The sequence below is a fragment of the Cervus canadensis genome, chromosome 19, assembly GCF_019320065.1.
Source record: "Cervus canadensis isolate Bull #8, Minnesota chromosome 19, ASM1932006v1, whole genome shotgun sequence".
Taxonomy (NCBI): Eukaryota; Metazoa; Chordata; class Mammalia; order Artiodactyla; family Cervidae; genus Cervus; species Cervus canadensis.
In genome coordinates, this window is record NC_057404.1 from 1,157,016 (window position 1) to 1,176,423 (window position 19,408).

General features: G+C 40.7%; 1 protein-coding gene across 1 annotated transcript in view; it reads left to right on the forward strand.

The window, feature by feature from the left end:
• The first annotated feature begins 2,239 nt into the window (after positions 1 to 2,239).
• GABRA4 (gamma-aminobutyric acid type A receptor subunit alpha4) overlaps positions 2,240 to 19,408 on the forward strand; it is a 76,638-nt gene continuing 59,469 nt past the window's right edge. Inside the window, exons 1-5 of the mRNA XM_043438868.1 lie at positions 2,240 to 2,376; positions 2,772 to 2,890; positions 17,106 to 17,173; positions 18,070 to 18,290; positions 18,452 to 18,534. Of these exons, the coding sequence (XP_043294803.1) occupies positions 2,291 to 2,376; positions 2,772 to 2,890; positions 17,106 to 17,173; positions 18,070 to 18,290; positions 18,452 to 18,534 (577 nt within the window). The 5' untranslated portion in view covers positions 2,240 to 2,290. The remainder of the gene's footprint in view (positions 2,377 to 2,771; positions 2,891 to 17,105; positions 17,174 to 18,069; positions 18,291 to 18,451; positions 18,535 to 19,408) is intronic.

Genomic DNA, 19,408 nt, shown 5'->3' on the forward strand with positions numbered 1-19,408 from the left:
AAATATAAGCACAACCTGAAACTGGAGTTATTTTACTTGGGAATGTTTAGGACTCTGAGCCCAGGAGACAACATCTCAGTAGCTCTGAGAAAACTGCTCCAAAGGGGCAGGGAGAAGTCAGTCTATATACACACTAGTTTGCAACAAAAGGAGCAGGCAGTCTGAACATCAAAGATCAGGTGTTAAGAAATTTAGCACTCTATGCACAGGAAGATGCAACCCTCTAGGCTCCCTGAATCCATTCCTTTCATATGCATCTCAAGTATCTGGAGTCAATCCTGTTTTCCTAGGTCACCTTGCTTCTAGCATTCCCCCAGCTCCTCAGCAATCACCCTGGGGGTGGCAGCATCCAAAGTCTTGAAGCTATGGGAGCTTGCATTCACATTTGGAGGCCAGAAGTCACTGATGGCTGTGACATTTCTTGTTGATTAATATGGCAGGAGAAATTTTTATTTTACACACGCAAAAAAAAAACAAACCCAAAAAAACAAAAAACCAAACTCCCTTGGTTTGATTGTTTCCATATCAAATAAGTCCACCAGTTATCAAATTTTGAACAAACCAAAGTTCTAAACAGAACACAATTATTGGGGGTTCTAGGGACCTATACAGAAATTTACTTAGGTCATTAATGCAACATATAAGTATTTCCATAGGAATCACTATTAAGGTGAAAGACACCTTTCCTTCTTGGAATCAATAACTAAAGTTTTTAAAAGTTATACTGAAAGTGCTTATCTGTTCAATGCAACACTAAAGTTACACTGCATAGTGTTTCAAGTCACTAGTGAACTCGGAGGGGTCGCTTTCATTTTCAGCACACACCCACCCACACACACACTCACACACACACACTCATACACTCACACACACACACACACTCACTCACACACACACTCACAAACTCATACACTCACGCACTCCCACACTCACACACACACAACACACACACACTATACACTCTCAGACACACTCACACACTTACACACACTCACGCACACACACTCACAGACACACCCACTCACGCACACACACTCACACAAACACACACACACACTCATACACTCACACACACACTCACTCACACACACACACACACACTCTCACACTCACACACACTCACTCACACACACACATACACACACACACTCAGACACTCACACACACTCACACACACACAGACACACACACTCAGACACTCACACACACTCACACACACACATACACACACTCACTCACACACACTCACACATACACACACACACACACACACACTCACTCTTTTCCTGCTCTCTCCTCTTCCTTTCCCCAGACATCCTTTCCCAGCTCCCTGATGCGTTCTGGATGTGGAGTCAGCTCTGCTGTGAAAGAAAAAGTGTCAAGTGTCTCAAAAAGTGAAACTGATTTTGACCTGCTGTCCCGTGTTTCCACGTGTTCTCTTCCCTCCCGAGAAAGGATGGAGCAGCGAAGCAGGGGGCATGCGCGTGCCAGGCGGCGGCGGGTAGCTAAAGGAATTTGTTATCTTTGCAGCAACAGCTTGGCAAAGGAGTTGACAACACAAGGAGGCTCAAGCCTACCTCCCAACAGTTTGGCGAGAGCGCGCCAGTGAGCTGCAAGCCCTTTTACCAGGAAGGTCTTTCTTTCCTCCGCCGCCCGACAGCGCCTGGAGGGGAGAGTCCCAGAGGCTGTTTCCGTCCAGACTCGATTTCCTGCCCCCGTCAAGATCTCCCACCCCTTCGCCCAGAAAGCCCATCCATCTCGCCCTTTCTCCACTTCCAGCCTCGAAAATGGGTACAGACAGCTCCTCGACCACCTAGAGAGAGAGGAGCTTCAGGGGTTAAATCCAAATGCCACGGGAGGGAAAGCTTAGCCGTGGGCGGGGACACAGTTGGCGCCGGGCTCGAGAGCTGCCGAAGAGGCTGCAGCCCCCGCCTCACGCCCCGGAGTTAAACGTCGGAGAGAACTCCGCTCAGCCCGCCGGCATCCGCGCCCCGGGCGTTAACTCTGGCCGCTTCGGGGTGCGGGCGAGAAAGCGTGTGAGCGGTATCCGCAGCTCTCCATACCCCGGAGAGCTCAGCGAGAAAAGGAGGGGGCGAGGAAAGGCAGGATCCGCCTCCCCGGCCCGCGCGCACACTCGCGCCCACCGCGGCTGGGGCTGGCTGAGCGCGGGCGAGTGTGAGCGCGAGTGTGCGCACGCCGCGGAGAGCCTCTGCCCTCGCCTCGCACCCTGCTCAGGGCATCTGGAGAGCCCGGAAACCTGAACAGGCTTAAAGTATGGCATGTTGCAAAGATGGTTTCTGCCAAGAAGGTCCCGGCGATCGCGATGTCCTTCGGGGTCAGTTTCGCCCTCCTGCACTTCCTGTGCCTGGCGGCTTGGTGAGTTCCCCCGGGTGCTGGGGGCCAGGGGAAGACGAAGAAGGGGCCGGGTCTGGGTCTCCTCTGGCCGCCCGCCCCTCCCAAGGCGAACCAGACCCTCTGGTCTCCGCTGTAACGTCAGGGGCGCGGAGCCCGGCGTTGCTTTGACCGGTGAACGCCAAGAGCAGCAGGGGCGCGGGGTCCGAGAAGAGTGGGTCCTGGGGTCCGCGTGCGCGGGCTGCGCCTCCCCGGGCCGTTTCTCTCTCCCCCATCCCTCGGCCCTGGCTCCTTTAGTTTGGAGCAAGAGATTCTTCCTAGAACATAAACCTGTTTCCACCTGTTCGTTGATCAATTCTTAAAATAACCCCTCCGCCTGTTTTTTTTTTTTTTTTTGGTGTGTGTGTGTGCGTTTGCAGTTTAAACGAATCCCCAGGACAGAACCAAAAGGAGGAGAAATTATGCCCAGAAAATTTTACCCGCATCCTGGACAGTTTACTCGATGGTTATGACAACAGGCTGCGTCCCGGATTTGGGGGTATGAACGATTTCAATCGCCCAAGTGTGTCCTCTGTATGTCTCTCTCTGCGTCTGCCTGTCTGTCTGTGGGAATATCATTAGGTATGCCTGGAATGCGAAAATGAAAAATCGGTTAGTCTCTCTCTTTCTCCTCCCCCCCCCCTCCCCTCGTTTGACAAGACCTCCGGCGAGAAGCCCGCCCCCGCGGTACTTTCCATCCCCCCGCCCCCTCGGCAGCTCGCGGCCCCCACACTAATTACCTCCTGGGACCTGACTGCTGGGCGGGGGAGGGTGAAGGGAAGGAGTCAAAAACGCGGACCTGGGGCTCAGCCGGCCCGCTGCTCTGCGTCCTGAGAATGGGCTTCTCCCAACTTGGCCACCGTGCTCAGAGCAGGTTGCGCTTGGACAGCCGGCTCTAAGTCCCCTGTCCCCCCACGTGGTGTTACTTCCTCAGCCAAAACCTCGACCCTGTTCTACCTAGGACAGGAATCTAGGGCACGAAGCTGTCTGCTCTCCTAGAGAACCCCGTCCTTGCCTATTCTTTTCTACCCTGGGATCAAATTGTACTTTATTTGGAGAGGTGGCTGTTTACTTCCCTCCCAAGACTTTGAAGTTAGGGATGCTTCTGCTTTATTTCTTCCTGAAGTAATATGTATAAGGGTCTAATAGAGGCACGTCCGTTCACAGCACTGTTGCTCTTTTTTTCCTATCCATAGGCCCTTTGCTTATGTAATGAGAACCTCAGGCATCCTGCTAGGCACCAGGTTCACAGAAATCTCAAGATACGATTGTTAACCTCAAACACCCTCTCAGTCCAGTTCAGTGAGAACAGTCTTTACCTAAAGCCTCAGCCCATGTCTCTGACCACCGAGTTCCTGTTCTTTCCACTATTCTGATCTAGTTACTTCTTGGGAAATGAGTCGAGTAAGACACAGGCTCTACCTTAAAGGATAAAGAACCTCACTGTTTAACCTCACAACAACCCCGAGAGAAAGGCATTAATTACTACCCCTGTTTTACAGATGCAGAAGTTGAGGCTTGGGAAGATAACCAACTGGTCCAAGTTCACAGTTAATAAATGGCATGGGCAATATTGGAACCCAGATCAAGTTGTGTACTTAAAAGACAAACCCACAAACATGGGGGTGCTGTCAGATACTCTCTGATGAATATCATAGTATTAGAAGCACTGAGGCATTTGCGCTTCCTTTTGAGGGTTTTAGGAGATAAGGATGGGGAGTGTAGAAAGTAAATGGGAGCAGGATGTTCCTGGGAAAAAGAACAGAATTAGATATTATTCCAGAGGTGTTTGGTCCCAGCTTAGAAAGAACTGTTGAAAATAAAAGAGAATTGGATGGGTTTTAGGAGTCTCTCCAGTCTTGTTCTTCTCATGTAACAAAGGAGAATGTTTGAAAGAGAAAGTGATTTATACTGAGGAACAGAACATACTAGGCTTCTCTGGTGGTAAAGAATCTGCCTGCAATGCAAAGGACACAGGAGACTCAGGTCTGGTCCCTGGGTTGGGAAGATCCTCTGGAGAAAGGGAATGGCAACCCACTGCAGTATTCTTGCCTGGAGAGTTCCGTGGACAGAGGAGCCTGGTGGGCTATAGTCCTTGGGTTCCTTAAGAGTCAAACATGACTGAATGACTAACATAACATATTAATGATAGACTGGAATCCAGTCTTCTGGAACCAGGAGCCCCCTTTATTCCTTATTCCTGGATTTTATTGAGAAGGTTACTGGGAGCCATTGAGGGATTTAATTCTTTTTTTTTTTTTTTTGCATTTTGACAGTGATAAAGGTGGGTGAGAGGATGAAAGATTCTCCCAGTTCTTCTCATGTTGCCTCTCTATGGGTAGGGTGCTTAGCCCTGCATTCGCCTTCATGCAAATCTGAAAAAAGGCTTCCTTACAGAAGTGAATCATTTGTCAATGCACGATCTTTCATAAGTGACTGGGAAATTATCACTTTAGATCAAAAATAACTGTGTGGAGAAGGTTTCAGATGATGTGCTGCTATTTAAGGCTATATTATATCAATAAAAGAGGATTTATCTGCCCATAAAGTTTTTAAACTTGACATTTTAAGTAAAGGAAAAAAATAATAGAAGTATCAAATCACATGTAGTTTAAATATTCATTAGTGAGCTGATGTCCCTGAACATAAATTAAAGCAAAAAGTTATTGAAACTGTATGATTTTATGATTAAATGTGGAAAATTGAAAACACATCTGCCCAGTTGGTTGTAATGCAAGTTATAATTCAAAAGGAAGAAGGGATCCATTGTAGATGCATCATTTTTTTACCAACTACCTTCTCCCATGATAGTATATAGACAATAAAATAAATGAAACCCACCTATAGAAGCCCTTGCTGGATTTTGGTTAGCTGCAGGACTGCTGAAATGTTTCAAGGGCACTGGTCATCCTGTTTGTCTCTGCCGAGTGACATTCATTGCCCACTTGGAGGTTCTTTTATACCTTTATGGGAAGGGGTTGAATTCACATTATTTTAAGTGTTAGTAGTTGATTCATTATTAATAATTTACCATGTAGCACAATTTTGGGGGTTGTTGCTCATAAATATTTGTGGTGAATGTGATTCATTATTTAGAAGTGGGTCATTCTCTGTAAATGTGTAGTATTCCAGATGTAACAGAGGAACAGTAATTCTCACCTGCAGAAAAATGTGTAATCTGTTTACGTGATGTTATAAATGAGCATCACAGAAAAATGAGAAAATTCATTGTTAGCAGAAACTCTTGAATGCCACAGGTTTGATGCCTTTCTTGACATTTTATATCTTGTGGAAAATTTGGCATTTTTGAAATGAAAATAATTCAGAATTTGACCATTGTGCTATAAATACAGATTTACTTCCTGGTTCCCTTAATCCTACTTCTGCTCTTTGTAGATCGTTTACTTTATATCTGTTTATACAACTTAGCAGTGTTCCCTTTAAAATAAAGCTAAAAGCAAAGATCTGAATTGAAATGGGAAGGTTTGTGATTGCTCAGTAGGCCAGGCAAGGGTTGAAATAGACTTGGAAATGAAATTACGTATTTTTAACTCAGCAGCACAGCTTGCAATGGGGAAGTAAAAGGAACTGAAATGGTTCTTTCTTTTCATCCCTCCAGGATCCCCTCTCCCTTGTCTCTGTTGGAAGAGGAAAGGGTGAAGGGGAGACGGGAAGGATGGAGGCAGAGTGAGTGAGGGCAGCTAGACTGGGACATCTGAAAAGGCAGAGTTCTTCCAGCCTGCTACCAGCTGGAAGGAGCTTGCACCAACCAGAGGCAGCACACAGTAAACCATCCCACAAAGGAGCTAGAGAGCCATCCCCGGGGCCTCTGTCCCCCTCAGCACTGTTACACAAGCTCTTAAAAATGCATAGCTAAGGCGCTAACCACCTGGAGACAGCCTAGGAAGCCAGCCCTTATCCACTTCCATTGATCGAAGGATTACACAATCTTTTTGTGCATCTCTGCACAAAATCTGGAATAATTGAGGCACATGATCTGGAATAATAAATGCTTCTAGAGACGTATAGATAGAGATAATTGCCTTGGCTCATCTTCCACAATCTCTCTGAAATGGCAGTGGAACACGAGGGTTTTGCAAGGATGTTCAGAAACACTGTAGGACTTCATGTGAGTAAGGTTTTCTGCAGCTTTGAAAACATTTTCACATAACGATTTCTAATAAGATGATCACAACAATGCAAAAAGATAAGCAGGGCATGCTGCATTCTTCTCTTTAGAGAGGAGGCTGGGAAAATTGCAAGGAATTACCCAAGAATCCTGCATCTTCTAATTGAGAAGACAAGATCAGAACTCACACTTGACTCTTTAAAACCTTAGTCAGGCAGCTGGTCTTTTGCTTCAACCACTTCTAAGACATTTTTTGCATCCTTCTGTTGACCAAGAGTCAAATTTTCATGAACATACCTTCCTGTTACTAAGTAGGTCATTACAGTAAGCAAAACGCCATTTCCCCCAGAGGAGTAAAATGAGAACTTTTATTTTAAAGACTTAATAGTATTTTTAAATGGGAAAGCAAACATTGGGGGAATATATTGTTGTTCAGTCACTTAGTCGCGTCTGACTTTTTGCGACTCCATGGACTGAAGCACGCCAGGATTCCCTGTCCTTCACCATCTCCTGGAGCTTGCTCAAAGTCATGTCCATTGAGTTGGTGATGCCATCCAACCATCTTGTCCTTTTTTCCCCCTTCTCCTGCCTTCAATCTTTCCCAGCATCAGGATCTTTTCTAATGAGTTGGCTCTTTGCGTCAGGTGGCCAAAGTATTGGAGCTTCAGCTTCAGCATTAGACCTTCCAGTGAATATTCAGGATTGATATCTTTTAGGATTGATATACCCTAGGTAAATTTGGAATAATTTTCCCACAGAAATGCAAATATCCTTGAAATGTTTTAAAATGATGTATTGTTGTTCAGTCACTAAGTTGTTTCCTGCTCTTTGCAACCCCACATCTCAAGCTAAAAATTAAATTGATATATCATGCCAGCTTTATTAATTGAATGTTGACAGAGAATATATTTTTAAAAATATATAAATGAAAAGAACACTTGAAGTCCACAGGGCAACAGAAAAATAAAGCTTCATTTTCTTCAAACTTGTCACTTCCATTCATTGGTTAAATCAATAGATAGTGAGAAATTGTTATGTGCTAAGAACGATGTGAAGAGAGATAAAAATAACAGGGAAGCAAATAATTAAAGATAATGCTATGGAACAATCCAGATGCTAAGATAAAGAATAAATTGGGTGAGAGATCTATTTCAGATACAGTGGATAAGGTAGATGTTTAAGCTGAGACCTAAAGGTGACAGACAGGGGGAGAGTAAGTAAAACTTGTCTCAGGCAGAAAACAAAAACAAGAAACAAACGTGAAGACTAAGTTGGGTAATAAATTAATGAGTTTCAGACAGTGAAGGGCGTCCAGTTGCCTGGAGTCAGAAAGCAAGAGGAAGAATCTCATAGGCCTAGCTTAGTGTTGTTAGAGGAGGTCAGATTAGGCAAGGTCTTTCATAAAGGAGTTTTCTTTTATGAACCTGGATGCCGTTGGAGTTTTTTAGGCAGAGGGAATGACATTATGACTTAGATTGTAATATGCTATCTCTGGCTGCTGCATAATAAAAAGGCCTAGATATGGAGTTGGGACAATGTTAGAAGCAAGGAGACCAATGGGGGGAAATAAAAAACCTTTTATTTTCTGGTTGTCTCCATTTAGTTAATGGTGGCTTGGAATAAGATGGTAGATGCAACAAAGATGAATATAAATAGATAAAGGTGAGATATATTTTGGAGGCATAATTCAACAAAAAATTGGTGATGGATTCCTATATCGGTGGTAAAGAAGAGGGAGAAATAAAAAGAGTCCTGGATTTTTTATTTTGAGAAAATGGATGGAGAATAGTGTTATTTAGATTGGAGAGGATTGGAGGAGGAACAGTAAGGGGAGGGGGTGGAATTTAGAGATCATGTGTGGGTATTTGAACGGTGCTTCTAAGTAGATAAAAGCCTAAGTTGTCTTTAGGTGGGCCTTCTGGTAAGAAGGAACTTGCTGAGAACGGCTGTGTCCCTGCATGAACATAATAAGGCTGAGGAGTGAGGGGGTCAGTGTGATACAAGGATGAGGTTGTACAAAGCTTCGCGGGCTGGTGAGAGCTTTGCTTTTACTCTGAATCATATCAGAAGTAATTGGAAGGATTCCACTAGGGGTGAGACCTGAACTGGCTAATTTTCAGATGCTCACCTTGGTTGCTGGGTTGAGGATTGAGAACATAAGTCAGGGTCAAAGGCAGAAAGGTTTTTATGATCAACCAGGCAAAAACTGATGGCCATTTTGACCAAGTTGATGGCAGAGAAGCCTGAAAAATTGTAAGAAATGGTTGGCTTTTGGCTATTTTTCAAAGTTCTAGTCTACTGGTGACAGCTAGACTATGAGATGTGAGAAAAAAGGGAGACGTCAGGTCTGACTCAAGAGTTTTAGACTTGAACAGCTAGAAGAACGGAGCTGCCAAAACTGACTGAAGCAGCTTGGGGATGTAGTTGAACAATTTGCATGTGGATATGTTACATTTGAGCTACTTACTGGATGCAAAATGAAGATGGTCTTGGAAGGCAGGGATATTGGATATGTCAATGTGTATGGTATATAAGGCTATAAGACTACAGAGAAAACCAAGGAATTAATGGTGATAGAGAAGAAGTACAAATATTGAGCTCCAAAGTCCACGGTGTTAAGAGGTAGAGGAAGAGGAGGAGGAATTTCTGTCTCAGGAAGACTGAAAAGGAATGGCCTTTGAGGTCGAAAGAACACATCAAAGAGAGTGTTTAGATTGGATGTAAAGAAAAAAAGGTATTTCAAAGTAGAGGTAAGATTGATCAATTATGTCTAATGCTTCTGACAGATAAAGATAAGAACATCAAGTGGACCGCTAGATTTAGCAATATCTACATCTCCAGTGATTTTGACAAAGGCAGCTTCGGTGACGTGATGAAGGTGAAAGTCTGATTGCGTGCGTTCTGGAAAGAATGAGAGGAGTTTCTTTCTGGGCGTCTGTACAGGGAAGCAGAGAAATGAGCTGGTAAACGGGAGAAGTAGCATCAAGAGATCTTTTTTTAAAATGAGAGAAATAAGATTATTTTAAAACTTTGAAGGAACGATGCTGTAGATAGGGAAAAAAAACTGATGATACTGACAAAAGAAATTTTAGTGGATCCTGAACATGAAAACTAGATTGTAATAGATAATGGGGTGAATAAAAAGAGAATTCCAGGCAGTCAGCATAGTCTTCTTTTCCCCTCAAAGTTTACATATGAAAGAGAAGAGGAAGAGGGAAGGTTACCTTTTCCAAAGAATTAGAAATACCATGAGCTGTTTGTGTACCACTGGAAACAGACGAGGAGAGAATAATTTAATATTAGAGTGGAGGGAAGGGATAACTGAAAGAAAGATGCCCTTGAGACAGCAAGAGACTGTAGAATCCAAATCACAAATTTACTTTCTTATGCTCTTGATTTAACAAAAAAGATGTACTAGTGCTAATATACACGTAGGTTCCTTAGGACAAGAATATGCAAAATGTATTTTTTTGTTTCCTAAGATAGGCACTAAAAATTTGGTTATTAATAACTTGGTGGACATTTAGATGATATTTCACTGAGATGTTCGTTTTCTCTTAGATGAAAAATTGCATCAACTTGTATTTTGTATATCATTAAGCAAATAGCTGCTTTATTGTCTAAGCCTTTTTATGTATTTGTTTTAAAAAGCTTCTGCTACACATAATTAGATTCTGGATTAATAATCCTTGGTTCATGACACATTTCCATTATTGGTCCACAGATAGCCTTCTTTATATCTATCCATCTATTCATTCATTTGCTATAATAAAATAAACACCCACTTAAATAATTAAACAGCACAACCTTGATAACTTACTCTGGTATATGGTCTCCCTCATCCTATTTGCCTGTTTTCCCCACCCAAAATAACCATGGTTCTGAGACCTTTTTAAGTTATCACATAGCTTTATTTGAATATTGCTTTAGCTCAAATTTACTCTTTTAATAAAGACATTGAAATTTAAAAAATTTCATTTGTTTTGAACATGCTATTATCTTTTGAGGCTTTTTCACTTGTGTATTTCTAAAATCTATTCTTAGCATCGTGTCTTGCTATGGATCATTCATTTTAACTGCTGTGTGATATTCCCATTGCATAGGAACTAGCTGATTCATCTGCTGCTCTGCTGGCAGAAGGCATTTTGCTTGTTTCCAAGATTGTGTTTCTGTGAATATTCTGGCCCAAATTCCCTGCTGTAAATGTGCAAGAGTTGCTTTTGCATATATATCCAAGAGTGGATTTTTCTGGATCTTAGTGTAAGTGGGAGTTCAATTTGATGAGATAATGCCAAACTGTTTTCTGTGGTAGTTTTACAAATTCAAACCCATTTACAGTGAATATGAGATTCAGGATCCACAAACCTTTCAACACTTTAGAACAGAAATGGTATTTTAATGTGAAATGACTTGTATTTTTCTGATTTCTACTCTGATTGAACATCTTTTCAAAATTTTATTGCTCACAAGAATTTTCCTTCTATGAATAGCATTTTCATCTTTTGCTCATATTTTTTGTTGTTTAGGTACTGTTCTTATTTGTTTATTTGATGGCTTTAATATTTAAAAAGTAAAGCTGGATTCATAGAAGGATCATAGCATAAAGGAGGCACTAATCTTTAATGTCAGAGTAAAGCTCTGTACTTGTTTGCTTTCTCAACAGTATCAATAGATATCTGTTCCTTCTTTAATATGCAGGAAGGCTAGTTTTTCTATATTTTGTAGGTGACAGAGAGAATTAGAGATTTCTTTACATATTACATCAAGATTCATTGTTGTTATCATGCATCTTAAATATTTTAAGTCGCTTGATTTGGGGAGACATTAATAGTGTTTTATGAGATGTAGCTGGATGCACGGATTTAGGTGACTGAAAACCCAGAAAACTTTCAAGTGCATAGCTCAGAAGGCGATTTGGAGAACAGGAGTTGACTCATTTCAGTATCTGCAAAACAGCTTATGTCTTTTTTCCTCGGTGTGACAACACGTTGGACCCTTTTACTAGAGAAGAAATTAAAAAGTGATATTTTTGTCCAGGTCTCTAAAGCTAAAGAGTGGGAAACTGTCTAAGACATTGTTAATTGCTTTCCCACTTTCCAAGCAAGTTTGATTCATTAATAAGATGGGAGTGTTCCTACGAATTTGATCCTGGTGACCTTGGTCCCTTGCAAAACTGTTGAAGATCCCTTTGCCCTAGGAATTGTCCACTATGTTGGGGGGATTAAAAACTATTTCCTTATTATCAAAGAAGCAAGATTTTAAAATAAAAGATTCCTTTGTGTTACACAAATGCATATAAAATTATGCGAAGTCCTTCCAAGACCAAATTATCTGGATTCTATGTAATTATACTCTTAGGAAGGTTCATTCGAACATCTTAAACAGCAGTGTTAGAGGAAGCGTCTCCTAGAATTATTCTTAATTGCATAGTGACCGTTGTTCATTGAGAACTGATTTATTAGAAATCTATTACATTTAGGGCCTAAAATTTGTTCAGGAAGAGGATACAAATATAAATAAAACATGGATTCTACTTTAATCAGGAAATATTTGTAGCTTAGCTGATGTAACAAATGAATCCCAGAATTTTTTTCCTTTGGGGAGGTTTTAAACCACTACTAGGATGATACTGGGAAGACAATCAAACACATAGTTATTTACCACCTAGTATGTGAAAGACACTGAGCTTGTTTGGGATTTCCGAGAGAGTTAAGATTCACCATTGCTGTTAAAGAGAGAAAGAGTCGAGCAGGCTGTAATGAGAAGAAGAGCAAATGCATAAGAAGAGCTGCAGGAATGTAGTTCAGAAACTACTCATGAAACAAAGCAAGAAAGATAGGTATGGCATGTTATGTACTAGATAGAAAATCATGTGTATGTTATTAATGGTGGATGTGCTATTTAATGACATCACTAACATAGTAAATCTAGAATATGTCTTGTAGATCAACCAGGGAGTTTATGATTCTGGCTCTGGAATATAACATTTAACCTCTGTGATCTCAGTTTCCATATCCATAAAGTCCTCTTAAAATACCAGTCCTGGAGAATGTTATGAAGAGTGAATGAAATAGCGTATGGGAAGAATTTAGTACCCTGCTTGGCACATGCAGACATACCTGCTCAGTCACTCATTTGCGTCCGACTATTTGTGACCCACGAACTATAGCCCACTAGGCTCCTCTGTCCGTGGGATTCTCCAGGTGATGCATCTGGAGTGGGTTGCCATGCCTTCTTCCAGGGATACTCCCGACCCAGGGATCAAACCTGCATCTCCCGCATCTCTTGCATTGCAGGTGGCTTCTTTACCGCTGAGCCACTGGAGTAGGCCACTGGCACATAGCAGGCCTTCAATAAATACTAGTGTCTTTGCTTATTGTTCTTGGGGAACAGCCCCACTGCTCGGGAGCAATTCCTCATGTACGCGCCCCTGGATTCGTCCACTCCCCATCCCCGCTGCCGCACCCCTTGTCCAGGACACTGTCATCCGTCACCTGACTTAGCACAGTGGCCTCTTGGAAGAGATTTCTTCAGCTGGTTGTGTGTGTATGTTAGTCACTCAGGTATGTCCAACTCTTTGTGATGCAATGGACTGTAGCCCTCCAGGCTCCTCTGTCCATGAATTTCTCCAACAAAGTTGCTAGAGTGGGTTGCCATTCTGTTCTGTAGGGTATCTTCCAGACCCCAGGATTGAACCTGGGTCTCCTGCACTGAAGGCAGATTCTGTACTGCCTGAGCCAGCAGGGAAACCTTCTTCTACTCTTGCTTCCCTATAATTCAGTGTCCATACAAGTGCCAGAGTAATTCAGATCATGTATTTTCCTTACATCAAACTTTTCAATGGTCTCCCAGTGATTAAGGAATACAAATCAAACTTCTTACCATAGCCTATAAACAGAGGCAGAGCTGGACTGCCTATCAGAGGGAGACAACTTGGGGGAAAACGACAGGACAAATGATTAACCTCTGCATTCAGTTGCCTTGGCTGCCATAACAAAGTGCCATGGACAGAGTGGCTTCAATAACAGCAAGTTCATTTTTTCACAATTCCAGAAGCTAGAAGCCCAAGATCAATGTGTCAGCAGGCTGATGTCTTCTAAGCTCTGTCCCCTTGGCTTATAGAGGCTGTCTTCTCTTTGTATCTTCACATAGCTTTTCTCCTGTGGGTATCTGTGTTCTATTTCCTCTTCTTGTAAGGACTCCAATCATATTAAATTCAGGCCCAACCTAATGACCTCATTTTAAGTTTATTCCCCTTGTAAAGACCCTATCTCAAAATATAATCACATTCTGAAGTACTAGATGCTCAACGTGTGAGTTTGGGAGAATATAATTCAGCTCATAACAATCTCTTTCACTGGGATTTCTACAAATTTAAAACAGTGAACTTAACATGTATTATAAATAAGTTGCTTAAAAGATACAACTTTCAGAATATGGACAGCGAAGGAGGTGTTCTGTCTGAGTTTTTCCCCTTGAAATTCTCTTACCTGAAATGCATTTTCTCAGCTTTTCCAATGTCTTGTGATCATTCTTCAGATCTGTTTGAAAGTCACTGCTTTGGAGATCGGTGCGACATTACAAATCAACTGTGTGCTGTGTGCTGGGTCGCTCAGTCGTGTCTGACTCTTTGCGACCCATTGCCTGTAGCCCACCAGGCTCCTCTGTCCATGGGGATTCTCGAGGCAAGAACACTGGAGCGGGTTGCCATGTCCTCCTCCAGGGTATCTTCCCAACATGGATCGAACCCAGGTCTCCTGCGTTGCAGGTGGATTCTTTACCATCTGAGGCACCAGGGAAGCCCACTATACAGGAAATCAGCTACACCTTAATAGAAAAATAGAATTTAGAAATTAAAAATAAGTCACTGCATTGAAGAGTGGCTAAAAAATCTGCAGTGGCTTTCCCAGACTATTACCAGCCTGTTTTGTTTCTCTTATGAATGATGGCATTGTTTCATTTAATTCATTTCCTTATTATTTATGCTTTGACTCCCCCAATAGCATGTTAAGTGCCTGAGGCAGGAAACTTCTGATTTACCACTGTAACACCAGAGCCTAGCATGGAATGGTGTACATTAGGTGGTCACTCAATAAATGTTGAATGAATGCATGTCCAAATGCCATTTTTCTATCAATTATATATTTTTAGGCTCTCATTCAATCTCAGACCTTTTTGATTGTGTAAAGTAAATACTGAATAATGTCACAAATAATCAAGGTTGTAATTCTGAACATAAAGCATTTTTCAAGAATCATTGAAAAAGTAACAATGTTATATCAGAATTGGAAAAGATTCATTATTATCATGGAATCATTATAACTTTAAGAATTAGCATAAACCCACGCACCTTAAAATAAATGTATAAGGAAAAATATGATTGGCTTAATCCCTCCCTTTCCTACCTTTCCTGCATGTCAGTAGAACACCTGTGGTATTAATATTTTGCAGGACACAGTTAGCTAAATAAATACTGTTCTAGGAAACGGATAAACATTTTCTGTGAACTAAAGTGAACAGCATCCCCTCGGAACTGTTAGAAATGTAAATTTTCAAGCCCTACTTTAGACCTACTCTGCAGCAAGTCTGAGCTAGGCGCGAGCAATGTGTGCCTTAATAAACCTTCTGGGTGGTTCTAATCCAGTTAAAGTTTGAGAACCAGTTTCCTAAATTGATCTTCAAAGTAACTGAATTTCTTAAGATTCTCATCAAACAGTCTTATTGTCAAGATCTACTCAGCCTTAATTGTTCTGGGTGACTTATCACTCCTTGTCCTGACTTGCACTGAAGTAATGTTTTTAACACTTTAGCAATTGTCCTTAAGAAGCTAGCAGAGTGATTTCTCCCACTTTTGAATTTTTTTAAATGAAATCTTCATCTACTAGGGTTTGACACACATTATTTGCTTCCTGGATTACCTGTCTATTCCTGAAGCACTTTGACTTTCATAAGCTTATTATTATCATATTTTTGTAGTTGCTGATTTCAATTTCTCATTCAAATAAAAATTCAGTCAACTTCTCACACTTAGTCTCTCTGTTTTTTGGTTATTTTTTTAAAAATGAAAAAAATTTTAAACATTTTAGAAAATGTTATTTTTAAAAAATGAAAACTCATGGCAGATCAGCCAGATTTATGCTTTTTCTCTCACTGTACTTCCAAAGGATATATTTTTCTTAGGATACTTATTCAAAAAAGAATTTTCTTTCTCCTTCAGACTACTTTTCTTTCTGTGGTTCAATCTTCACCATGTAGAGGGAGAAATACTCTCATCTGTTTTATGAGGATAACTTTAGACCTAGGGCATAAAGTTATTCCAACTGCTCTGTGTCCTTTTTGGTGGAAGTCCAATTGCCTACCCAGTATTCAAGAGAAACAGTCCATCTTGATAACGGATGTTGTTCTTTCCAGTATGGAATAGGTAGCCCCTGGCCATCCAGTGTTATAAACCATCATATAAGAAATGATGTTCAAGAGTGTAACAATTTAAACTTTTTATTAGTAATTAAAATTGCTACTATGTACAATAATAATTACTATCATTATTGAGCATGTTATGTTCTGGAGACTGGGACAAGTGATTTACATGTCTTATTTCAGCTAATAACCATTAAAACCTCCTCTGTATCTGATGATATATGACTTGACCAAGATCATGCAATTAGAAACTACTAGCGCTGAATTTGAACTCCAGAATTTCCTATTTTAAGCAGCATGCTAAACCTGGATCGCCGCAGTTTCCTCTGTCTGAAATCTGTGTCAGCCCTGTTGCCGTGATGCTCCCATGTTTTTGCTTCTGCCAAACACACCCGTACACTTGTTCCTGAAACAGTCTTATTTAGATGTAGGAAAGAATCTCAATAGCAAAGAAAAGCTAATACTTGATAAATACTTTCATGAAAGTGTAACTGTGTTCAGGGTCTCTTAGGAGAAATTTCATCTGGTCCCCATCAATAGTCTTATCTGATAGGTAAGGTTGCTGCCCTTGAGGAGTTAAGTAACTTGCCCAAGACCACACAGCAAGTAGATGGCAGAACATACATGGGTTTGACTTTTAGGAGAGCTTGTCTTTGATCCTAATTACCAGTGGATGATCTTCCAATTGTTAACAGTGACCTGAATCATTTTTGTGTTTATTTACCAATATCCTCAACTCACTGAAGATGTGTTCCTTACAGCCATTATGGTTTTCCTCTACTTCACTCTTGTGGTTAAGTTCCCTCTTTTTAACAGCTCACTTCTTTACTAAAAGCCAATCAGATGTTGGGCTATAAAAAAAATCACAAAGGCTAAAAGCTTTTGTTCCCTACACTGCCTGTTGTAACAGTGCCCGGGGGTGATGTATCTTTGAAGAGCTAAGATTCGCAGTAAGTACTTGGGGTTTCTTTTTGCCTGTAAGTAAATATTGCTTTCTGGTTTTGTTGGTCTTTTGTCTACATTTTTTGGAGAGATGCATAATCTCACTGAAAACATAAGATGCTTATAAAACCATGATTTATCTGTCTTTACTTTTTAATTATCAAACCCTCCTTGCCTGTAGGATTGGTAATTATCTTTTCACACTTGTTTAATTCATGCCTACTAGGTCCTGTTACAGAAGTGAAAACTGACATATATGTCACTAGCTTTGGACCTGTTTCTGATGTTGAAATGGTAGGTATTTGGGAAATTAAATGTACTTTTTGAGGTTTGGAGAAAACATGCATAAAAGAGGGCAATTAACATTTATCTTATAATCGATTGCACAGAGCTACAAAGTGAAAGAACAGCCTAAAAAGTTTTAAAAAGTGAGACATTTTAATTTGCATTTCAGCTGTAATATTTGAGGTTTTTTTCTGGTTTGGAGTCATTCTCAACAAAGAAAAGAACGTTCTTTCCCCACAATACAATGTTGTATGTAATATTTTTTCCCTTAGAAAATTATTGAGGAGGAGAAAATTAGAGAGTGTCATTAGTTTTGGTATGAAACTATATTGTAGTCCTAATTGCATTTAGAATTCCTTGTTGGCCCACTTGCTCACCACCTCTCCTCCCGTAGAACTTCCATAGAACATCAAGCCCTGGTCAGGATAAATTCAGTTTTTCTTTCTAATATTAAATATTTTCAGTTTCCTGGTCAAATAAATGACCCTAGGTGAACGTAAATAAATTCTGTGGATATAAGATTTCTCTTTTACATACGTTGTCTTAAAGAGATGCCTACAATTTTATGATTAATTATGCAATGTTATTTGTTACACATTAACTAATTTTGCCACTTGATTTAAAACAAAGTACAACTGTAATTACCTGGTGGCTGGCAGTTTTATTAAATTAGAGTAACTATTCTTGAATGATTAATATGTATGATAATTTATTTATCTAACAAATGTAAAAGATTAACATATCAGATGGACATAATATGCTTTAATTGCTGACACTCCTTTTGCTCCTATTTGTTTTTATCTGGGGTAGTCTTTTCTGAGGGCAAATCTAGAATTTAATGCATTTTTCTGCATATTTATGTGTAATCATCTGTGATTGAATATATCACAAACTAACTTCCCTAGGAATACACAATGGATGTGTTCTTCAGACAGACATGGATTGACAAAAGACTAAAATATGATGGCCCCATCGAAATTTTGAGATTGAACAATATGATGGTAACAAAAGTATGGACTCCTGATACTTTCTTCAGGAATGGAAAGAAATCTGTCTCACATAATATGACAGCTCCAAATAAGCTTTTTAGAATTATGAGAAATGGCACAATTTTATACACAATGAGGTAGTCATTTTTTAAATTTTTTAACTGTTTTTTCTTTCTTCCCTTCCTTCCTTCCTGTCTTTGTTTTTTCCTTCCTTTCTTCCTTCCCACTCATTGAGGAATCTATAAAATTATTTTTTTTAAAGTTCTGATTTTATTTAATTGCCTTTTTTCGATCATAGACTCACCATAAGTGCAGAATGTCCCATGAGATTGGTGGACTTCCCCATGGATGGCCATGCCTGCCCTTTGAAATTTGGGAGTTGTAAGTTACAATCAGATTGTGGTTAGGATTTATGATTACCTCATGCAAGCTGATGTTTTCGTATGTTCATGATTTTCCATAGTCTAACATTTAAATCATTGTCCATGACAATGACTTGTCGAGGTTTGACTTTTAGGAGACAGTTTATTACCTAATATATTTAAATTAAGAGGTAAAAACAACCCCTTTTCCCTCACCAGAAGCAAAAGTTATTTCTATTTGCTGCCTAGAAAGCCTAGGTAGATCGAGGCATAGTTAATAGGTTGGTGATCAGTGGTGAAACTCAGGGCCCACACAGTGTTCTTGCCTGGAGAATCCCGGGGACAGCAGAGCCTGGGGTCGCACAGAGTCGGACACGACTAAGTGACCCGGCGGCGGCAGCAGCAGAAAGCCTTGGATGGTGGTGTATCAGGGAAGGAGTGAATGCTTTTTTTCATTTTTTAAATTTAACAGCTTCTGTTACAAGCAGAAACCTTTATGGCAGACTTGAAAAAAGCAAAAGAACGTTCAGGGCTTCCTGACATGACATGGGGTAGAATAACATAAGCGGCACGCCTAGTATGAACATGGCTGAAGCGTGACCGACACCCCTTAGGAGGGATGGTCTGATACGTGGGCAGAACACGACAGGATAGTACCTTGTGGGCTACATCAGTCAGCTTGGGTATTACTCTCAGTGCTGTTGGATGCCTTTGGAAGGTTTTACTAAGGGTAGTTGAGAAAGGACTTTACCTAGATTAGAGCTTTCTGGAGTGAAATTTAAATTATTATAGTACAAATAGTTTTCACTTCTAGCCCCAGTAAGATCACGCTTTCTGTTCATTCTGGGGAGAATGGACTGTAGAAACAGAAGAGCTGGAGGCTGTGTGTCTTA